The sequence below is a fragment of the Triticum urartu genome, chromosome 3A, assembly GCF_056163025.1.
Source record: "Triticum urartu cultivar PI428250 chromosome 3A, HENAU_Tu73, whole genome shotgun sequence".
NCBI lineage: Eukaryota > Viridiplantae > Streptophyta > Magnoliopsida > Poales > Poaceae > Triticum > Triticum urartu.
The window spans coordinates 742,267,352-742,292,043 of NC_141875.1; the positions used below are offsets into that span (position 1 = coordinate 742,267,352).

The window sequence follows — 24,692 nt, forward strand, 5'->3', positions numbered from 1 at the left end:
CAATAAGAGGCAACGGATATCGTTTCATCCCCAAAGGTGGCACGTTCCCTAGCGAAACCATCACGCTTGTTGTGAGAAGCTCTAGTTTGTGGGAAGCTTATACCCAAACTTGCCCCAAATAGGACAAAATTTTTACCACGACATGTTGATGCAGCTCCATGATAGCATGCTAAATTTCATGAAGTTTAGACGACCTTTGTATTTACTAGAAATTGAAAGCCAGGTATCTAAATGTTTGCGGCCGAGTGACGGTGGCAGGGTGTTTGTAATTCATTCCCATTTCTTGCATGGGATCTAAGCATGCAACCAAGGACACATATTTGTTTTTTCAACCAGTTTATATGCACTGGAGAATGTGCATGTAGTTCAAATTTCAATCATGCACATAAAATGCCTGGAAAACCCAGTTAATCTATAAAAATGTCCAAACAAACCCCGAAAAAAACCAAAATTGAACACAACACTCCTATTGTTGTATGTTGACACTCGGAAAAATTTGAAAGCAATAAGGGGCAACGGATATCGTTTCGTCCCCAAAGGTGGCACGTTCCCTAGAGAAACCATCACGCTTGTTGTGAGAAGCTCTAGTTTGTGAGAAGCTTATACCCAAACTTGCCCCAAATAGGACAAAATTTTTACCACGACATGTTCATGCAGTTCCATGATAGCATGCTAAATTTCATGAAGTTTAGACGAGTTTTGGGTTTACTAGAATTTAAAAACCAGGTATCTCAATGTTTGCAGCCGAGTGACGGTGGCAGGGTGTTTGAAACTCATTCCCATTTCTTGCATGGGACCTATGCATACAACCAAGGACACATATTTGATTTTTCAACCAGTTTATATGCACTGGAGCATGTCCATGTAGTTCAAATTAGAATTATGCACCTGAAATGCCTACAAAACCAAGTTAATATATGAGAACGTCCAAACGACCCCTGAATAATTCCAATTTTTTACGACACACCTATAGTTGCATGTTCGCAGTAGATAAAAGTTCTAGCAATTCAAACGCCATCCTTTGTAGCCGTGACATCATTACGTAATTCAAATCAAGATGATAAATCAAGTAGATCACACACAATTTATTATCACCGACCGTGTGAGATGCAGCACAAAATATCTTGGAGCACCATCAGTGTATAGTACACCTATGGCTTACGCGAGAAGGTGCATCGGCTACAGTCCATAGCCGGCGTGTCAAGCACACCAGCTTACTCCCCAAATATCATTTCACTGTTCATTCATCGGCGGTGAAAGATGGGGATGTGAACCCACGTCGCGAGGGCAACTTCGGCGGCCCACTCCGGTGAGATCGCTGCCACAGCCGCCAGGCGCGTGCTAAGAAGCTTCATGAGGGTGACAACAGTCTGCGTCCGGGAGGCCAAGGCAGCCCAAATGGCTGTGGTTGCTTCTTAATCAGCGGCAGCAGCATCTGCCTCGAGGATAGCAACTGGGGAGAGTGGCACAACAGTTGTCTGTTCCGCAACGGCAGCCTTAGACCTGATGGAGGCTGCCCACTACCATGTCGAGGCCATCCATGCCCAGCTCATGGCGGTCACCGCACAAATTGAACGAAGCTTCTCCGATAACGGTCGGCAACCCACGGCCGAAGAGTTGGCAATCGCCGAGAGAGTTTGAGCAGCCGTCCGTTCCTACGCGGCATACCTTGCCATGACGGAGCCCGCGAGAGCCCAGATCGCGGCCGCCCACGCCCAGCTCGTGGCGGCCTATTCCAAAGATATGGCAGACACGAATGGCGAGATGCTTGCCGAGTATGGTGCAATTGATGACCTGGAGCCACTTCCCCAGGAGACCGTCGGGCACGAGCTGGACATGGAGGCGACGACGGAGATTGACGAGCACCAGCCATAGTAGTACTCTTTGTTTTGTTTAATTAAGAGTGCTAGTCTTTAATTTGTTAGAGTAATGTTTAGGTCAGCTAGCTCTGTTTAATTGCTGAACTTGCTAGATTAAGAAATTAGTCTCCTTTGTGTACCCAAATTATGCAATGACGTGGATGACCACTGTAACCAGGGAAAATTCGAACCAAAATTTTTGACGTTCAAACTCAATACACACGGCTTAAGCTATCTAAATTGTTTGTCATGTTCACATATCGTACACAGTTCTGAATAAGCGATTCCAAATTTTTGGCTTCCGTGGAAATATCTACCTCCCTGCCCCTCCCCCTTACCAAAAGCCACATATCCCCTGCTTCCGCTTCCTTTCCAAGTTGAAACCTTCACTCCTTATTCGCAGCGCCGCCTCCTCGTCGGCGACCCTCCTCCACGCTGCTCGGCCTCGCCTATCCAGGCAGGTAATCCAAACCCGACCCCCATCCTCCTTCTCCTTCCACATCCCACATGCCTCGACCGCTGGCGTGACATCTTCCACCCAAATCACCGACCCCTTCACCAAATAAGCGCTGCCCTAAGCCATGGTGCACGCAGTATTGCCAGGATCCCAAGGAACATTTGGCAGCGGAGAAGCAAATCGCGGCCGCACGCGCGGATTAGGTTGCGGTGGCTGCCATTTGTGTTGACCCCTAGATCTTGGAGGAGCACCTCGCCGTCGAGGCCACCGTCGACGCCTCACGCACCGACGGCGCGATGCGGTTTGTTGTTTGGTTCAATTCTGCAATGTGATGTTCAATTGTTGTGGGTGCATTCTGTTATTGTATACCATGTGAGAAATAAATCAAATTTGGCTGTACTAAATACATGAGAAACAAATACAATTTCTATATTTCCATGTTGTTAAGCATGCTTGGTTTGTTTAACTGTCTGATCTTCTATAAGGAGTATGTTATATTGTGCAATATGGTGCTCAGTTAACGTTTGGTTCATGTTTTGTGGTGTTTATTTAACTGTTTTGTTTGGTTCAATTCTGCAATGCGATGTTCAATAGTTTTGGGCGCATTCTGTTTTTCTATACCATGTGAGGAATAATTGAATTTGGCTATAGTAAATACATGGCAAAAAATACAATTGCTATATTTCCAAGTTGTTAAGCATGCTTGGTTTGGTTAACTGTCTGATCTTCTATTAGGACTCTGTTATATTGTACAATGTGGTGCTCAGTTAATGTTTGGTTCATTTGTTGTGGTGTTTAGCTAACTATTTGGTTCAATTCTACACTGCAATGTCCAATTGTCGTGGGTAGAATTTTGTATTGTTGTGCATGTGAGGAATAAATCAAATTTGGCTGCACTTAATACATGAGGAACATATACAAGTGCTATATTTCCTAGTTCTTAATCATGCTTGGTTTGGATAAATGGGTTTTCCATGTGGCTTGAATTAATCTGATGAATCTGCAATGTGCTTATTTTTCATCAACATATTTTACTGATACCATGTGAGCCCTTACTTACCCTGATGACTAACTACCTTATATGTGTTGCAGGGAAACAATGGGAAGCTGAGGTTTACAATCGAGGTTAGCACGTGCATGGTCTGTTGTCTAATAGCACATTATTGTGCAATTGCTGGAACCATTCTAATATTTAGGTTTTTAACAATTTGGGCTTGCACATATAGGTCCTGCTGTTAGAGGTTTTGACCCACTGTTTGATCATTTTTGCATGTGGGGAAATGAGTTGTCCATGAATATCAGTCAAGTCAAGAAACTCAAAAAGATTGTTAGGATAAAGAAATTAGCGACAAAAAACAACAAGATCTTTGTCTGCACAACGAAGAAGACATCAGTTCACTACAGGATGGTACTAACTATTATACCTTGCCTTTTTTATTCATTTGCCCCATTTCCAATATAGAGAGGATATTTATGCACATCCTTGTTTTTAGGCCTTTCCAAAGCAGTTCACTAATGATTACCTCTCAAACCACATGTATGGTCAGGAGGCGAGGAAGTTATTCGTACAACACCCACGGTTCAATATTGAAGTGTTCCTGAAGAGGACGAAGGATGGACGGTCAATCATCTACAGGCATTGGCCTAAAGTTACAAAGACCTTCAACATCAATGAAGGCTCAATATTCGCCTTCTGCTTCAGTAGTTTCCAGATGAGATACATCTGTCTATGTACCGTCTATGATGCTAATTTTAAAAGGTTATAGATGTTGCATGTGAAACTTGGTCCTGGTGTAGTTGTGTAATGGGGTTGCTAAGTGCTGGAACTATATGATGTTGTACTCTGATGTATTTCAATTATGAAAATGAAATATATTGTGTGCTTAATATGAAATGTCAATTAGATTAATAAATGAATTATGAATAATAGAATAATTAGCCTGCTAATTGGGTTTTTCTATTGCAAACGGTTATTGAGAAAACACCGTGTGTGATGCATTCAATAACGCACACAGTTTCTAGGAATAAACCGTGTTGGATTAATGAACAATCACACATGACATCCTCTTGAAAACTGTTTCCGTTAAGCCATCTGGCGCAAACGTTTACCACATTAAAACTCTATGTGATGGACAGCCCTTGACACACAGTTTCTTCTAGGCACCGTGTGTGACAAATTCAAAATTGTTAATACCATGTGCAATGGAAACGCTATCACAAACGATTTAACTGGGAAAATTGTGTGTGATGTACTTGTGAGCAGAAACGTTTTTCTTGAGGTGAATGTGTGGGATGTATATACAAATGGAAACGTTTAGCGCTGGCTGACTGTGTGGGATGTACTTACGACCGGAAATGATTTCGCCTGTATAATTGTATTTTTGAGCACCACTGTATGTATTTCTGTATTTGAGTGCTCGCCGGTCGCACACGACCTCATTTTGCCGAGCTTGTGTGCCAGGAGAGCATATCCCCGACAGTTTCTGGGTCATGTGGGAAGGACCCCCCCTATCGCCCACACTCACTTGGCGACGGTTCCAAATGCCATCACGGAAAGGGTTAAAAACCGTTTGTTTAGCACCTCGTTGTACTAGTGTAGAGTGAAAATATTATAGTTAAGGTTTTTCGGCAATTTATGTCGTAAAAGAGAGATGTCAACCATAAAACTAACTCTCTATGGTCCGCTCGGGTACGACAGATCCCCTTAAATATAATATTATAATTCCTTTTCAAATATTCCAAGCGGCCACAATTCAAATGTCCAAGAAAAGCTCCTCGTAGAAACTAGGCGTAGAAAACATACTGAGCCAATATGATCCGGATTGGAAGTACGGCTAATATTGAAACTTGTCCAACATATACTACAAAATGGGTAGTGTAAAATCAGATGTTCAATTGTTTAATCCAAGGCCGAGTCACAAAGGAGACATCTCAAGTTGTTACCAATGTTGCAATTTCTCTTCTTCAACACATTTCTAGCATTTAGCTCTTGTGACAAAACAATCCATGAAAAAACCTTCTACTCATAACCACATAAGATTTCCGAATCCATTTGAAGTGTTTTGATACAATGATGTCGTTCAATAAAAAATGTCATATTCTGTGGAAGAATAATGTGTGACCCAACTATATGACCATTCATCACAGATCCTACAGACGGATTGATGGCATGAATAGTTTCTCTAACAAGACGTAGGTAATTGAAGGATTTTGTAAATAGGGGTAGATTAAGTAACTCACAAAGCTCATCTTGGTTTATGAAGAAATGATGAAACCGAGATTCCTACATTAATGCCTTGAGATGTAAATAGGGGAATATCTCATTTAAAACCCCACTATTTTATCCACCTTGACATGGAATAACATATCTACCAATACTCCCATGAAAGGAATATATTATTCTGAAATTTTATGTAATAACACCTACCAGTCAAAACTCATCTTCGTCATCTCAAGTTTTTCCTCATGTACCTAACCACATGCCCCAAGCTGTACAGAGACATATAGGAGCAACATTAACCTACGTGTGTGTCCTGAGCGAGCGAGTAAACCTGAAAACAATCATCGCATACATGAGATCTCTTCTCATGGATAGCTTAATCCCGGCTTCTCACAAGTTAGAGAATCTCAAGCAGATCAGCTAAACTGTGTCCTCTAAAAAAATAGTGTACGGTAAGCCCTAAAACGAATTTGTGCGAATTTATGATATGATTTAGATGCGGGCAAAGCAGATCCCGTAAAAATAAACGAATATACAAAAGGGTCCCTGTAAATAGCACAAAACAACCTCACCCATAAAAATTAAAAGCAATCGGATCTTTCTTGCGTCAGCCAGCTAGCGGCAGCAACGGCCAACAATAGACAGCTTGCTCACTCGCATGGCGGCCTGCGCACGTCCTGCAACGGCAGCTCGCTCACTCGCCGGCCGCCAGCGCGTGGCCAGTAGCGGCAATAGTAGCTCGTGACGACAGTTCCGGCTAGCATCGAGGCGGCAGCTCACGGCGGCGGCGGCTCCGTCTAGCGTGGCGGTGGTAGGCAGCAACTGGCGGCGGTGGCTCCGGCTAGGGCGGCGGTGGTAGCTCACGGCGGGAGCTGAAACTTCCCTCCTGCAAACTGTTTCTATGTTTTTTAGGTCCCTGTAAAAAAGAGTTCAAATTCCATATATATTGAGGAAATGGGCCGGTGTATCTGGGATCCCACAAAACAATTCCGGGACTGTTGAATATACATGATCTATTCGGGCCTGCTAAATGTTTCCATCCCGTAAATTGGCGGTTATTTTGCCGGATGAACCTGTTTACGGGATCTACAAGAGGTTCTCTTAAAAATTTATGAGATGCTAACTATGGTCTATCTAGTAATGGCTAATTATACTATGAATTAGAATGTCCACTACTTGAATATTCGAGGGCTTCCTTTTTAGTTGGTAGATTGAAAACTATGGAGAAATGCTACCTTATGATACGTCTTCAATGTATCTACTTCTCCAAACACTTTTGCTCTTGTTTTGGACTATAATTTGCATGATTCAAATGCAACTAACTAGGACTGACACTGTTTTCAGAAGAACTACCATGGTGTTGTATTTTGTGAAAGAATAAAATTTCTCAGAATTAGACGAAATTTTGTGGAAAATTGTTTTGGAATATATAATAAACACTGGCTCAAAGATCCACTGGAGGAGGCCCATCAAAGAGCCACAAGTCCCCCACCCCCACTCGAGCGCGCCACTTAAGCATGTTGGCCCCTGAGACTCCGTTTGCCCTACCTCCAAGTCCATAAATACTGTCTTCCCGAGAAAAAAATCAGAGTCAATTTTTTAGGGCTTGACCCCTAGTATCAACAATGTTCTGATATTGATCTTGCTATGACTCTGATATGTTTAATGCTTGTCACTGGAGCCTAAGTGCAATGATTTTAGATATGGACCTATTATGTTTTCATGAACATATTTGAGTTCTTGATCCTATCTGTAAGTTATATCAACCTGATATTGGTCTGAAGTATAGACCCCAAGGTGATAATAATTGGGATACTCTAAAGGGATGACTGTAACTTCAGGAGTTCATATATTCACTTTGTGTTAATGTTTTGTTCCGGTTCTCTATTAAAAGGAGCGCCTTAATTACCCTTAATTTCCATTAGACCCCACTGCCACTAGAGGGTAGGACAAAAGATGTCATACAATATATTACCGCAAGCATGTATGGCAATATACGGGAATACATGCCTACATATCATTAATGCATTCCAGCTATTGTGCACCGCTCAAGGTTGTGACTGTTAGATGATGAATCTCATCCAAATATCCATCGCTTTCCATGCCTATGCTTTTCATAATATTTTGTTGCTTGAATCACTACTGCTATTGTTGTTTCTATTGCCAGAATATAGCTACAGTTACTACTGCTATGAAAACTATCATATCCCTGTGCCACTAATAAATTGTTGCAAGGAAGTGACTTCTCATGTGTGGTTGAATTGACAACTGAACTACTATGTCTTATAAATATTCTTTGGATCCCCTTGTACCGAAATAATAAATTTGGGTGAAATACTACCCTCGAAGGCTGTTGTGATCCCCTATACTTGTTGGTCATCAAACTTATTTTCTGGCACCATTGCCGGGGAACATAGCTATATTTATTAAGTTCACATGGGAGTTAAATATCTGCTACAATTTAATCTGATAGACTCTAAGAACAAGATCATGCCCTCTAAGATGAGGGGAGGTAAGGAACAACCAACTCGGTCTACAATTGATCCACCTACTGTTTTTTAGGTCAACTTGTGATACCACCATCTGCTATTGAATCTGATATGTCACAAGTAACTGATAATGCTTCTACTATTGACTATACTCATGTTGATGCTTCTACTCTGCTTGATGAAATTGTGCCGCTTGGTGAATTATTCGATGCTTATATTGCTAAAGCGGAAGAATCTAAAATTACTGAAAACAAGGAATCACCTGCTACACCTAGTACTCCTGCTAGAACTAAGATGTTTGATGTACTTGATGGTTAGACTTTTCCCGAGGAGTTAATTAGAGAACTTATTGTTTATGATATTCGTAGTGGCATAGAAGGTTTCATGGCTATATTGAAAGAAAAAGGCATGAACCAAATGATGAAATATGATCATAAATTTGCAACTTCTCATTTGTTTACTAATAAGGAGTACAAATTCTCTATTGATCCTGAATTTATTACTTTGGTAGGTTCATATCCTGCATTACCCACTCTACATGAACATATCCCCCTAAAAATAGTAGTATGAGTCTACTATTCACAACTCATATTCATCCTCTCAACTACCTCCTTGCGTACATAAACGTGTGCCCGAGCTGCAGAGAGAGAAATATGAGCAACAATAGTGTAAGTGCGTGTGACTGATTAATCGAGGGAACCTAGCAAAACCATCGTACGTATGAAATATCTTCTCATGCATAGTAGTTCTTGCTAGTTGAATAAATGATATAACTAGGTTGTAATTGGACTTGATCTAGATAATCGATAATTGTAAATATTGTGTTATTATATTTCACATTAGGATATCTATTACTCAGTTATACCTGGGGGTCCTTTTAGTTTGTAGGTTGATAAACATGAAGCAATGCAAGCTCATCAGGTGAGAACCGGTTTCCTGTGATGCATGATATTGGTGTAGGATTCTATAAATTTCTTTGGTTGATTGAATGTGCAGATGTATGTGGTTATTTATTCATGGCGATGGCCCTTTCTTTTATGTAGCTAGTATTTTTATATTAATGTATGCATTCGGTGCAAACATTAAAAAGTTGAAAAGTTGCTCATGCTTATCTTATTGTATATAATTATCAATTGAAGTCATTAATTCAACATTGGAATATTTCTCCTTTCTTCCATAAGGGTCAGACTAGACAAACGTTAGAGTAGCCCCTCCCCCAACCACACCTCCACCCAACCCAATGCCACCACCTCAGCGTGCACAGAACCTCCACACAACTAGGGGAGCAATCGAGGCCCCACTGCGACCCTCACCGGCGGCCACATAGGCTCTTCTGGTGGATGCCCCTGGGCTGGCGAGAATCCAGGGGTGGATTAACGAGCTTCTCGGCTCGTTAAGTTCATGCTCGTTAAGCTCATGCTCGTTAAAGCTCGGCTCGTTGAGCTTGGTAAAATTAACGGGCTGAAAACCTTGCTCGGCTGGGTTCGTTTGTAGCTCGTTAAGCTCGTGAGCACTCGTTAACAGATTCTGATGTGTTACAGTCTACATGTGAGTATGTAGATGTGATTTTTAAGAATGAAGATGGTGACTACAAAAGGAAATGCACTAATTTGTTGCCTCCTATGTCGATTCGATTGAATAAATTGGCTAAGGTGCTACAAAAATTTTCTCACGTAGACGAAATATGTGTTGTGTTGTAACTAATGAGCTTAGCGAGCTACTCATGAAACTCATTAGCTCGTTCGTTAAGAGCGTCAAGATTTACGAGCTGAAATTGAAAATTGGCTTTGTTCATTAAGAAGCAAGCCACGAGCATAATGAGCCGAACTATCGAGCGCTCATTAAGCTTGCAAGCTACGAGCTTTTGGTCCAGCTAGGGTGAATCCCATGATAGAACTATCAATTTCTTCTCTATGCTATGGTTGATCTTGCGCCATATCCTCATCTCGGGTGATATCTAGTCAAGCTTGCAGAAAGGACTTTTTAGCATTAAGAAGGTACATTTTGTTTCTTTGATAAGGTAGCGCGAGGATTTATAGAGATTAATTCGAAGAGGTCACTGATTCACTTTGGAGGTTGGCCCTGGCCACATAGTACATTCCAAGAGCACGAACGAAGACTAGTTTGTGAGATAATAAATGTGTGTGCACCAGGACAAGAGAGGATAGTTAATTCAATGGTATGATAGATTAGCCAACACATGGCAAAGGACATTGTAGTTCATAGAAGAAAAAGGAGGTAACTAAACGATCAATGCGTAAGGATGAGCGATCCAAAGGCTACATGTACCTAAGTTAGCAAGATAGGGGACATCAAATATCAGTTGTTCCATTGCCATGGTTCACTGGTGGTTTCTTAGGTAATAATATTATTGTGTTGTTGGATGTCATGTTGGGCGTAAGGTGAAAAGGAGGTTTCTTCTATGAAGTTTGATATATTATTCGTTGTTGCCTTCATCATTGTATAGATAATATGAACATCATTTACATCTTGGGAAAATATGATTTGACTTTGGTGCAAATTCAATTCTTTTTTGTATTAGGTTAACGGAAGCTACAATGATGTGTGATGGTGAAGGACAACAAGGATCGTGGTATGTGTGCCATAATGCAAAACAAGTATCTCTCATACTACTCTCCAACTGACGCTATTCGAGTCCTTCTCATCCCTTGATTTTGTTCACAAAGATGTTTGGGAATTTTAGAGAAACTGTAAATATTTATTTCTTACACTTCAATTTTTTCATTCCCCCGTATTCTTATTACTACCATATCATAACTGATCCATATGCTCGATGTCTTCTCATATTACTCCAATTCATGATCTCAATTTTGAATTAAATCAATGTAACTATGATTGATTGTTGCCTAGAGTGGTAAAATGTTCTCTCACTCACACTCGTCATAGCTTGTTATTTTTTGGTGGTGCACATGTCATTGTTTTCTCTAACAGTAGTTTTTCTAGAGAATGTTATCCTATTTAATTTTTCTACATGAGTCTATACTATACAGCAAAAATAATAGAAGAAAATTATAGCCAGAATGTGCAGCTTGATAAAACACGATCAGATTTATGAAAAAAAATCAGTATATCAAATTTATATATATGAGTGAATTATTTTCTTTATCCACATCATAAAAGATTAGGTAAATATGGAACTAGCACTGGCACTGAGTACTGGGTCAATAGGTTAGTCCATCAAAATAATATAAAAGTGCACCAAAACCATGTAGAATTTAGGTAAATATGGCATGAATATTTTATAAATTATAGATACGTTAGAGACGTATCAGCCACCAATTTTGTTGGAGTTAGTGAAATTTATGTTGCCATCGTCAACTACTGGAGGTGCTACAAGCACAACACTGCGGCTACGGGGAGCGGCGGTGACATGCAATTGGAGTTGATGCAACGAGCAACGTTGCGGTGACGGCGAGCCGCGGCCATCTGCTACAGGAGGTGAGAATGGTGGCCAGGAACGGCGACCGCGCTAAACGTGCGGGGCGGAGGACGGTGCACGTACGATATTATTCAGGAAAAAAGAGGGAGAGACGGTTGACTTCTTGAGACGCAGATCCAACCATGCGAGGAGGCCCAATCCAACGGCCACGCGTAGACCCGCCAAAAGAGCGCTTACCTGTTATTTACTTGGCCACGCCTCTTTTTTAGCTGACATAAAATATTAGGTGTGGCTAGGTCTCGGTCGACTATGACTTAACAAAGTCTCAGTCAAGTGACAGAACATGGAAGAAAGAAAAAAAAATTAAAAAAGAAAATTTTGCATGGTTCTTCATGTAAAATCTCGCGGATATCGCATCGACTGACACTTGGTTAAGTGTCAGTCAACTGAGACTTGGCAATCCCGTAAAATATTCTTCACTTTAGCTAAATGTAAGTCGCCTGAAATTTGATTTGGGTTAGTCAATTTTTTTGGCTGTTATTCTGATTTAAGATTCGTGCTCTTTTGACTTGTTGTATGAGTTGTTTTGGTGTGTATTTTTAGTTTCGTTACTTCCTAAACGGGCTAAAGCCATTATATGTGCGCCCCAGCCCTCTTTCTTTTTCTTTTTCTTATTTGTTTCTTCTTTTCTTTTTCTTTATTAGTTGCGTTTTTTGTGTGGGTATTTTTGTGATGTTGGTGAATGTAAAATATATACGCACAAACATTATAAAATATATATCAAAATTGTACTAGTATATGATTATTTTTGCATACTACAGACAAGTACAAATTCAGTGCAAAGGTTTGCTGTTATTTCTGGGTTTTTTTTCATTTTCTTTTTTCATAAAGGGTAATACCTATACCACTAATTCATTCTTTTCGTAGAAATCTTCATTCATTTTATATTATATGCTGGTTCTTACGTATTTTCAAAAAGCGTATTCTTCGTTTAAGTTATATTAATGCATCCCTCCTGACGAAATTTCCCTTTTGCGAAAATTTCTCTATTATATGCTGGTTCTTGCGTATTTTTAAAAAGCGTAATTTTTCTGTATGTGGTGTGTGAATTTTGTCGTTGTTTGTTTTAGTTTTTATTCTTATTTTCTTTCTTATTTGTTTTGATTTTGTTTCAGTTTTATTTCATTTTCTTTCTTCTTAAATGGTAATACCAAAACCACTAATTCATTCATTTCGTAGAAATCTTCATTATTTTGGTTTTGTTTTTTGTTCAATAATTCATCCCTTCTTAGGAAATTTCCCTTTTTGTGAAAATTTCACTATTGTACGTTTATTCTTGCATATTATAAAAAGCACAATTTCTTTGTATATTATGTGCTAATTGTTTCATTGTTTGTGTAAATTTTTGTTTTTCATTTTATTTCTTATTAAAGGGTAATGTCAATGCCACTAATTCATTCTTCCTTAGAAAATATCGTTGTTTTGATTTTTTTAGTTTTTATTTGATTATATTTCTTCTCAAAGGATAATACCAAAACCATTAATTCATTCTTTCATATAAAACTTCATTCTTTTGACTTTGTTTTTGTTTTTGTCTCATTAGTTCATTCCTTCTTAGGAAATTTCCCCTTTTTGTGAAATTTCTACTAATATAGTTGTCCTTGCATATTATAGAAAAGTCCAATTTCTATGTAAATTGTGTGCAAATTGTGTCATCATTTGTTTTGTTACTTTTCATTTTATTTTTCTTTATATATTTTCATTTCTCTTTAATGGTAATACCAATGCCACTATTTTTTCCTTAAAATAATTTGAACTGTTTTATTGTTAATGATTATACAATTTTTTACGGCTTCTGTCAGTCACAGAGATCCAGATAAGTCAAAAATATGTATGGCATATGTGTAGTAGTTCAATAACCCCTAGCTACTTTTTTAAAGTTGGAAACCCCTACCTAGCTTAGATGTGTCTATACGTGCATGCCCGCATGCCGCCACATCAATCCGCAACCCACCCGCAAACATCCACCGATGGCCGTCAAAAGGAAGGCAACGGACTCCGACTCCGGCGATGAGGATGCTCCCGAGGGCGGTGAGTTCCCTTCGCCGGTCGACCTGGCTACGCTGTGGGACAGGATCAAGTCCGATCTGCTAACCTTCCCGGAGGCGGCGGTGCTGGACGCACGTCAGCTCGATGATGCCGTCAACAGGGTCATCAGGGAGTCCTCCCCCTCCACCGCGACCCCGACCGCCCAAGGCATGGTTCGCTTCGACGACGAGTACATCAGAGACACCTTCCACTGCGCCAAGTGGTTCGTGACCTCCACCGCCGAGGACCACCCACCCACCGGGGTCATCCCGCCAGGCTGGCTGGAGGAGCGGCAGAGGATGCTGGATGAGGAGATGAAGCCGGAGAAGAGGGTCAACCCCGACAACTCGCGCTTCCTGCTTGCCAAGATCCGCGTCGACTTCCTCACCAAGGGCTTCGTCGAGCTCCCCAAGCCCTACCTCGACTACATGTTCCCGCCCCCCACACGCCCCCGCTCTGGATATAATACACGCCCATCAAATTAAGCACATCATGGCTCCTACTTTGTCGTGTGCACATGCTTGCGGTGGTCATGCCTGTAGAATTTATGCATGGCTGCGTCCTTCTCTTATATAGACTGTGTTACTTCGGAACCTATTTTCTGTTTTTGGTGAGGTTCGGCATGCTGTGATTTTGTGTTGTCTGTTTCATGTGCTGGAACTCAGGTAATATCCATGTCAACCATGTTTATACCACTTCATTAGCTTCTGTTATGCCTTGTTTTTCGTTGTGGATATGAAAACTTGGGCGTGGTTCTGTTTATCGCTCTGTTGATTTTGATAACTTAATAATCTGTCAAGTTTGCATTTTTTAATCTGCCGGGATCTGTTGACAGGTCACCTTTTAAAAATCAACAATCTTCCAGTTTTTCCTTTTATGCAAAAGAAACCATATAGTTGAGTATCGGCGTCTTTCATTGAACTAATAAAACAATGGTAAATGTTTTCTAGTACGACTTGGGAGCCTGTCCTGTACCTAATCACTCTTGGTCATCGATTCTTTAGCACGACCTGCTATTTCTGTTGGCATGTATAATGTAGCCTTTAGGTGCAACACGTGATTGGGTGCTCCTCGAGATACACTCACGACCTGCTATTTCTGTTGGCATGTATAATGTAGCCTTTTAAAAATCAGCAGGCCGTCCTTGAGCCGGCCCGCTCATCTTGGACCTGGGATCCTTGACCAGGATGTCGCAGCTCGCCGAAGAAATCTGGCCGGAATCAATCTAAAGGGGATCTGCCAGAATCAAAGTTTTAACTAGCCGGCTATAGCATAGCCTTTCAGAACTCTCCCACTAAAGCAATGCACTTTTAACATCAATTTGAAAATGACGCTAATAGCCAGCTATTTCCCGCTATACCGCTAAATTCAGAGTCATTAGCCCACTAAGCCGCTATACAAAACTAACTTTCTGATTAGGACACCTGATTGGTGCTGGGTTTTGATGTACGAACATTTGTATATGTTAAGTATCTGGGATATATTATATATGATGCCTTTTTGTATACTTATTTTTTCAATTCTTCATGATTTATGAAAAATGCTAAATGGGCTTAGCTCTGCTATAGCTTTTCCTAGCTTCTGGCTGAGCCGCCGCTAAATGGCATAGCCCGCTATTTAAATCATTGGCCAGAATGCGGCAGAGAGAAAGTGGGAGAGAAACAGCCGAAAACTTAGCTTTGATGGGAGAGGGAGGAGGATGTGGGTTGCCTCGTTTGCTCGAACGGTGTCTCGGATCGAATGTCTCCGGAGGGTGATGTGTCAACGTCGCTGTGCACCAAGATTTGTGCACTAGATCAAATGAAAATGAACGCATTTGTTCCAGTCAACCAAAACAATGACGTCAGATTTTTATCATTTACCTTTACGTTTTAGGAAAACGAAGCAACCATTTTCTTTCAGTCAACAAAATAATTAAAAAAAAGGTAGGTGAGCTCGCAAAAAAGGCCCAACCCAGTCCCGCCATGTCATGTAGAAGAAGAAGAATAACGAATGTCTGCGCACGTCGACGGAAAACCTTATGTGAAGCTCATTGTGTCAAATTCGGTTTCTTTTTTAGTTTTATCTTTATCTTTTTGGTCCCTTTTTCATTTTTGGTGTTTCATTGTTTTAATTTTTACTTAATTTTCCTTTTGCAAAAATGTTTGGATTTTTTAGAAATATTTGGAGATTTCAAAAACAAATTTGGGTTTCTACAAAAAGTTCAAATTCCAAAAAACGATCAGGTTTTTTTACCTTTTCTCATAAATTCAAAAAGAAAATCTGTAAATTTAAAAAAACTCATTATTACTCAAAAAAAATTTCGAATGTCTAAAATGTTTTGATTTTAAAATTTCACTCCCAAACTCAACAATTTTTGCATTTTGTAAATATATTGGGGTACTTCACAAAATGATCGCGCTTCTAATTTTTTTAGGGTTTCAATTTGATCACTTTTAAAAAAAATCAATTTTTTTTAAAAAATCAAACATATGCAAAAACGTTTGGAATTTCATAAAAATCACATTCAAATTATTTGTTTCTAGTTTTCTGAGAAAAGAGTCACAATGTTCAAAAAATTCGAAATTTCAAATTTTGTCCTAGTTTTGAAAAACTACTCCCTCCGTTTCTAAATATTTGTCTTTCTAGATATTTCAACAAGTGACTACATACGGAGCAAAATGAGTGAATCTACACTCTAAAATATGTCTATTTACATCCGTATGTGGTAGTCCATTTGAAATCTCTAAAAAGACAAATATTTAGGAACAGAGGGAGTATTTTGGAATTTCAATTTTTTTATAGTTTTCCGAAAATAAGAGTCACAATGTTCAAAAAATCAAAATTCCAAATTATGTCCTTGTTATCAAAAACTATTTTGGAATTTCAAATTTTTTGTTCTAGTTTTCCGAAAATAAGGGTCACAATGTTCAAAAAATATTCCAAATTCCAAATTATGTCCATGTTAAGCTATTTTGGAATTTCAAAAAAACATTTTTTCAAATATTTATTCGTATTTTCCAAATGCCTTCAAAGTAGTGAAAAACTGAAACACTACAGTACATGAAAGTGCTAGAATGAATATCCCGCTGCTGGAAAGTTCTTATAACTTTCGCGCTCTCTCGCAGAAGAAAAAAAAATGTGCTGGAACAACTAATAAACAACAACCGTAAGCTATGGTGGCTAGTACCAGTTACCACGCGTGTTCTCACATAGTCGGATACAAATCTCGCGGACTGGGGTGTATGCATATGTACACCCACAAGCCTTGGTGGTAACCTAGTTTGTCTAAGACATGTTTAAAGCTATCCCCGACTAGTCCTGTACATAAACTCCTAATACCATACGGCCAAAGCTCAAGCTTAGCTCTAACCGGACTAGGGATGTGTTTGGTTCCAGGGATAGCCCAGCAAGGACAAGGATAGCCCAGTTTTTGAGGGATACCAGGTGTTTGGTTCGTGGGCGAGAAGGGATATGGACAGCCAGATTCCTGGAATATTCGCTGAAAATCCGGCTCCGCACGTACGCGAGATTTTCGCGGATATGGGGAACCACCGAGCCCGGTGAGTTAGGCCGGCGAGCACGGACGACGTAGACCCGGGCTTGAGGAGGGCAAGCGTCGGCGCCGTTTGGCCGGGGTTTGAGTAGGCAGCGCTGCTATTGCTCGAGGAGATAGCGGCTATAGACAAAGGCGAGCGTGCGCGACCGAAGCTTGACGAGGGCGTCGTCTATGCTGTGTGTGCCGTGATATGAATGGATGCGTGGTGTGCATGTTGCTGTGTATTGTACCGACGCATGGTGTGCGTGCTGCTGTGTACTGATTAGTTGGGTGTGTTCTATTGCAAGTTCTTGTTTATGTATGCTTGTTTTGTGTCCTCATATATAGATCGTGTTACAGTTCAGGACATGTTTACATAGCGCATCAAGCTAAACTTTTCCATGGATGTACATCATTCTCGATGTGGTTGGTCCACTTATAATGATCTGGGTTTGCAGAGAGAAAGACTGCAGAGACATTGTTGCAATAAGCCACAGTGGCCTAGCCCACACCGTCGTGAAGTTCACCGAGTAGCTACCTGAGCCAGCAGCAATCCGCGACGACATTAGCGATAGCTCGATACTCGCCTGTGCACTAGAGGGGTACAAGGTTGGTTGACGCTTCGAAGACCATGAGACGACCGAGTCCTCAAGCTAGATGCAGTAGAGGGACATCTAGCGCCGCATGTCCAGGTACCGAACCCACTCGGTTTCATTTCAGAGTAGCCGATGATGATGTGTGTAGAGGAGGCATGAAGATGAAGGCCGTGAGCAGCGGTGCCATGAATATACCCAAGCATGTGCTTCACCATCGCCCAGTAGAGTAGCGCAGGGCTTGCGTGTGAAGGCACACTTGATGCACGACATAAGCGATGTTGGACCGCGTGAGTGTGAGGTACTGAAGAGCTTCGGCGTTTCTGCGGTTGGTGATGAAGGCACCAGTGGAGGCAGAGACCTCGAGCTTCATGTCGGCAAGTGTGGTAGCGGGCGGTCAGTCAATCACTCCCACTAGCTTGAGGAACTCAGTAGCGTACTACTCATGTGAGAGGATGGAGCCTAGAGTCATGTGTCGTACCTTCGTGCCGAGGAAGAAGTGCAGAGGGCCCATGTCCTTGAGCGAGAACTGCATATGAAGACGATCGATGTCACGGGGTAGAAGCTAGGTAGTCCATGCCGTGAGGACAATGTCATCTATGTAGATAAGAAGATACATTGTGTCTTGTCGCAGTGGAGCATGAACAAGGAGGAATCCGATGTCATATCTCGAAAGACAATGCTTCAAAAATTGGGACAAAGCGTTGGTAGCAGGCACGAGGAGCCTGCTTCAGCCCATACAATGTATGTCGAGGAGGCAAACACCATGGGGATGTCCCATGTCAGTGATGCGTCTATTTTACATCATGATTGCCTACTGTTACTTTTTATATTTTGAAGTTATATTACCTATTATGATGCAATTCTAATGCCTTTTCTCTCTTAAAATGCAAGATACATTGAAAGTGGGATAGTACCAGGAGCTGTAATTCTGACCTGAAAAAACTACATTAGAGATAGCAATTCTCCAGAGCTCAAAATGACGTGAGATGTTTGGGTATTTATTTTGTAATATATAGAAAATAATAGAAGAAAGAAGTACTAGAGAAGAGCCTTGGTGGGCCCACAAACCATCGGGTGCCCTAGCCCCAAGCCGCGCCAGGGTGTCTTATGGGGCCAATAGCGGTCCACTGACGATGTCCTTCCCCTATATGAAGCCTTTTACCCTAGAAAAATTCAAGAGAACACTTGCGGGACTTTCCGCCGCCGTCTCGAGCTGACAGCTTGTTTAGTTGGGGTTAATTCAAGTTGGGGAAGGAGAATTGAAGGGGTACAAAACTTTACATCTATTATTTGGTTAGTGGGCTTGAGAATTCAGAAGACATTGGGTATGGGAATTGGGACTCCAATTCCCATTGTTTTATTAACAGGGGAGAGGGTGAGAGTTGAAAGGGAATTGTTATAGTGAATTCATCTTAACCCTTCATCATAACTTATGTTGTCTTTCCTGATCTAAATACCTCTTCAATTCCCACAAACCAAACAAGGGATTAATGTTTTCCCCAAATTCCTCATATATTTCCTATCATGTGTCAAACAGAGGATGGAATTAAACAACTCTTCCCACGTCTTATCTCAATACAATTCCCAGCTCTAAACTCCTATTCCACTTTCTAAATAGTGCCAAACACACTGTGAGAACCAGGACAGAAACCAGGACACACGTGAGGGGTGTGGTGGACCACATCCCCTTACCTTTCACTCAGTTGTCGGTTAGATTGATTCCAACAAAAATAAGTCATTTCATTTATTTTCATGAACTATGGTCCATAGTTTTTTTTCTCTCGGGAACTAAGTGATGTCACGACTCAAAACCCTCAGGTCATGGTTAAGAAAGAGTTATCGCAAGAAAAAAAGAATGAATTATTGCTGGGCCAAATTTTCATCCAACTGTTACCAACTTATGTACGTCATGAAATCTTGCTCGTGTTTTCATCATATTTAAAATGCATTATTCAGGTCTGCTGCTAGCTAAAGAAGTTCAGTTCTACATTGATCTGATGTGGTTTTTGTAGCCTCGCATAGAAAACAATACTGCCTTCACTCCTGCCCCCGATTCTTCATGCCAGCTAGTAACAATCTCTTCCAGCCCAACACAATTTTGTGATTCTGAGGCATTAGTTTGCTCTAACGGGCTAGGTTTGGCTGTGTGTTTGCCGATCATGGACGAATTGCAGGAGTATCCATCTAGTTTCATGATTGATGCACGAGATGAAGTTAGGCATATGGACGGACTCTCCAATCTCGAGTATAGTACTTTCTATGTTTCTCTTGATAAAGATCATATTGATGGTTGCCCACACAGTTTGTGATATTGCATATAATACAGTGTCCAGTAGGGGTACTTTTAACCAGTGCTCAACAAAGTTGCAATTTTACATGTTTAAAGTCGGAAGACTTAGGTGAAGACCTAAAAGCATTCGATTGATTGGAGATGCAAGTTTTCAATTAGTGTGGGAGGATTGCATTGTCTACCACTTGCTTTAGAGGAAAGCGATGTGCACAATCAGCTACAGAAAAGGATTCTTTTGAAGAGAAAATATATATTAGTATTGGCACACTTGGGTTCACCTCTTGCTGTCAAGTTGAGCATTCGTATTCACTCTTCTCCCGAGAAGCCGGGGTCTCCTGAATGAGATGGCACCTGGCAGACTAGATAGTATCAAGTTTAGCAAAAGCATGATTTTTTTTTTGACATTTAGCAAAAGTATCTATCTTTTCTTTTTGTGGGACGCAATCAATCATGTTTATTTTCTTTTCTTCTGGAGGAAGAGAATCAGGATTCCAAAGAGTCATAAAGTTTGATATGGGCACCTTATTCTATTAATGAATCTGTGTAAGTGGGAGCTCCATTGATGACTGACTGACCATCATCCGTGTGAAAGGCTTTGCAGGACCGCATCCATAGACAGTTTGTCTGTCCACTCCATGGAAGAATTCTCCAACTTGCTCTACCACTATATAATACTAGTAGTAGTAAGTGTAACAAAACACATAGCATCATCATCGACAGACACCATATATCACCACCACAAATTCACCATGACGACCTACCTGCTGCTGCTCCTCCTCTTGCCTGCGACAATCATGGTGGTGGCCAGCCAGCAAAACCCTCCTAGCACACCGGCACCGATCACGCTACCGGGGTGCCCCGACAAGTGCGGCCAAGTGAGCATCCCGTACCCCTTCGGCATCAAGGATGGCTGCTACCTCCCAGGCTTCCACATCATCTGTAATGACACCTTCCATCCCCCCCGCGCCTTCTTTCCCGCTGATAATCCTTTAGGCTGGACGCAAACCAGAACCCAAGTAATCTACTACTCCACCAGCCACATCCCCGAGCCAGATAAGCTTATCAACTCATCCTCGTCGCCTGTTGAGCTCTCGGGCGTGTCCCTGGTGGAGGGGAAGCTAGTGGTGCATGCCCCGTTCAGCTACGACTGCACACTCAACTTGTCGTGGAACGCGGCGAGAACGATGACTATGCAATTCCCGTATGAGAGTAAGTTCCTCCTGTCACATGGAAGCACCGTGCTGATGGGCATCGGGAGATCTGCCAAGGCCCGGCAGACCCTTGGTCCAAGTTGTGAGGCGTACGATGGAGTCTACCTCCCCGAGGGCATGAACACGACGGCGTGCTCAGGGTTGGGCTGCTGCCAGGTCGCCATACAGCCCGAGCCGCCGAAACCGGGCTTTTTCAACGTCCACGTCTATCTTGAGAGGGAGTACTACAGAACCAGAGGTTGCTCCTACGCCATGCTTGCGGACAAGTCCTGGTACAACTTCACGACCATGGACCTCGACGGCGACGTTTTCTTGCGAAGGAACGACGCCGGAGGGGTGCCCGTCGTGCTAGACTTCGTGGCCGGTTTCCATCCATGTCCGCGACCTCAGCAACCAGAGCCCAAGGGATATGCGTGCACCAGCGACAAGAGTAGGTGTGTCGAAGTCCCCTTGTTGTACACCGATGCGTACATCTGCAGGTGCTTGGACGGGTACGAAGGCAACCCTTATATACCAACTGCTGGTTGCCAAGGTAACATACCAGACCTTGCATCAATTCCTTCATCTAGTAGGAGTATCTGTGGCATTAATTCATCTACCTATCTATATTAACAACTTTGCGTGCATGCATGCATGCCTTATTTGTAGACATTAACGAGTGTGAGAGGCCGGATTTGTACCCTTGCCACGGGATATGCCAGAACATGCAAGGAGGATACAAATGCACCTGCCCTGCCGGAACCAGGGGCAATGCCACACAAGGGCGTTGCACCGATATATTTCCTCTACCAGCAAAGCTGTCACTAGGTAACCAAGTTAATTACCCTCAACCTATCATCTAAAGAACCAATTTGGATACGCATATGATTTGGCAAATTTGTTTGACTCTCTTTATATATTGCGGCATAGTTTGATCCAAGTTTTTACTAACTGACCTTATATATCGATCTGTTTGTTGATCACATAATCATAAAGGTTCACTTGTGTACAAGGTCTATAAATTAAATGGTTTGATCTATAATAAGGTATATAACGTGGTTTCTTTGCATTGCTCCCCATATATAGGTGCAACCGGCGGTCTTTTTCTCATAGCACTTTTGGGGTTTGTCGTCCTTCTCCGTAGAGAGAAAAAGAAGATGAGACAATTTTTTGAGAGAAATGGCGGCCCTGCACTAAAAGAGGCAAAAATTATAAAGATCTACACAAGAGACGAGCTCAAGCAGATTATAAAAACTACAAATTTTATAGGCAAGGGTTGCTATGGTGAAGTTTACAAGGGCTTTCTTGATAATCAACTAGTTGCGGTAAAGAAGCCCATTAAGGACAATATCGCACCAAACGAGCAATTTGCAAACGAAGTCATTATTCAATCTCAAGTCATCCACAAGAATATTGTTAGGCTCGTAGGTTGTTGCCTGGAAGTTGATATGCCGATGCTAGTTTACGAGTTCCTCTCCAGAGGCAGCCTCGATGACACTCTTCACAACAACAACGACGACGACAAGAAGGAGGTGACTCTTGACTTAGATAAACGTCTAAATATTGCTGCAGAATCAGCTGATGGTCTTGCTTACATGCATTCAAAAACTAGCAAGACAATTCTACATGGTGATGTGAAACCAGCAAATATACTCTTGGATGATTATTATGTACCAAAGATATCTGACTTTGGTATATCAAGGTTGATTGCAAAAGATAAAGAGCACACCTTAACAGTCATTGGCGACAGGACTTACATGGATCCAGCATATCTACAAACTGGCCTACTGACAGAGAAAAGTGATGTCTACAGCTTTGGAGTTGTACTATTGGAACTTGTAAGTGGGAGGAAGGCTACATATTTGGATAATAATAGCTTACTAAGAAACTTCCTTGATTCTCAGAAAAAAGAGATGATACCAACCGAGTTGTTCGACAAAAAATTTCAAGAACCGAGAGATTTGGAGCTTCTTAGTAGCATTACAAGGGTTGCCATGGGATGTCTTAGTCTTGATGTGGATGAAAGACCAGCAATGATGGATGTAGCAGAGCGCCTTCTCACATTGAAGAGATCTCTTGTGTAGTTAGAGATATAAATGTACACTTTGCATGCTTTTAGATTCTAGTATGAAGAACATGTGTGCTTTGCTCAACAAGATAGGCATGAGTTTCGTGAACTGTTTCCATGAAATAGAAGCAGGGGAGGTGTGCCTTTGTTTTAAGAAAACTGTGTGAACGCATTTGTAAGATCTGGGAGTAAAGGCGTTTTTATGGCAAGGAAACTCAATGGATTAATAAAATTTATCTTCTTGTTATTAGCCTTTTCAAATGTAATGGTCACTGCTGATTGTTGATAAGCTTGAATATCCGACAGCCGCAACATATTGTTGATTAGCTTGAATAAAATTGATCTTCTCGTTACTAGCCTTTTGAATGAAAATCGAGTACCAAATATTACTCGGCGGAATTGTAGACTATCCATGTTGCTTCATAATATGCATGTTCAATACATTTGGAGAACTCTGGGGTAATGATGTCTTGAAATGCTTCATGTGCAAAGATGACACCACATTTTCTGGAAGCAGCACCACCATTTTCTTCTTTTTTATTTTCATATAAAAACCACTCCACTCATATACATACAACAAACTAGTTCCCAGAAAAATATGTACAATAAATTCAGTTTGAATATTGCAACCAGCAGACCCCCCCCCCCCCCCCCCCCCCTTGTTTTCCTTTTGAGCACGCACAACCCCGCTTGTTTTTTAGCACTCGCAACCCCGCTTGTGGACCCAGTTGTAAGCAGGTGTATAGTATAGAAATCATATCCACCAGCCACCACTCATTGCCTCCCAATGCCATCTGTTTGCTCTTGGGCCTCAGTGGAGTAGAGATGGCTGAAGCTTTTGTTTTGGTGTCGTGCTTTCGGGTGGAAGCTGGTGAATGTTTTGGTGACGTGGTTTTAACTAAAACCACGACAATAATTCTATGATTCATGCAGGACGGCACCAGTTTCTTCTTCAGGAGCCAGCGGTTATAAAGTGAACTTTTATCGATGAGTCAATCATGTGATAAAAGAGGTACTCTTCGTACAAAATAGGTTTGATTGTTGGTATCTAGGTTAGATAGAGGAAAGGTTTGAATTTGAACTGTACACGAGTGACGGGTTCCAATTTTGAAAAATACTTGGAAGCTTTTTTAATGTACCTGAACAGTCTTTTTTATTTTACACCCGAAGTACATTAATAGAAAAATGCAAGCAAAGCGTATGAAGGCGTACCAACAGCTGCTCAACCTAGTTAAAAAAGAAAGTGACCATTTCGATCTTGTCACACTAAACCGCCGAGAGCGTTACTAGTAGTTTAGGTCCGGTCCATGATGGTTGTCACGGGAGAGCGAAATCTGACTTAGGAAATGCGAGATATAAATGATCCCTGAGAAAGGGCAAAAAGTTTTTAAAAAGAAAAGAGTGAATTACAATAGCAACCATCCTACTAAAACAACTTGTTACTGTATTTACGTTGCCACACGACCACCGGTTGACTTGATCTTGTCAGCACTAGAAAATGACCGTGCCGAGCTGGAA

At 41.4% G+C, this 24,692-nt stretch overlaps 2 protein-coding genes across 2 annotated transcripts; both read left to right on the top strand.

Moving 5' to 3' along the window:
* The first annotated feature begins 11,431 nt into the window (after positions 1-11,431).
* Positions 11,432-13,998, top strand: LOC147982554 (uncharacterized). The gene is made up of 2 exons (XM_087516343.1): positions 11,432-11,445; positions 13,560-13,998. Exons 1-2 carry the CDS (start codon positions 11,432-11,434, stop codon positions 13,996-13,998), a joined length of 453 nt encoding a protein of 150 aa, XP_087372469.1.
* A 6,612-nt stretch (positions 13,999-20,610) lies between these two features.
* LOC125549571 (wall-associated receptor kinase 1) lies at positions 20,611-23,409 on the top strand. Its single transcript, XM_048712951.2, has 3 exons — positions 20,611-21,659; positions 21,776-21,934; positions 22,193-23,409. The coding sequence occupies exons 1-3, from the start codon at positions 20,666-20,668 to the stop codon at positions 23,188-23,190; spliced, it is 2,151 nt and encodes a 716-aa protein (XP_048568908.1). The 5' UTR covers positions 20,611-20,665; the 3' UTR covers positions 23,191-23,409.
* Positions 23,410-24,692: the final 1,283 nt, after the last annotated feature.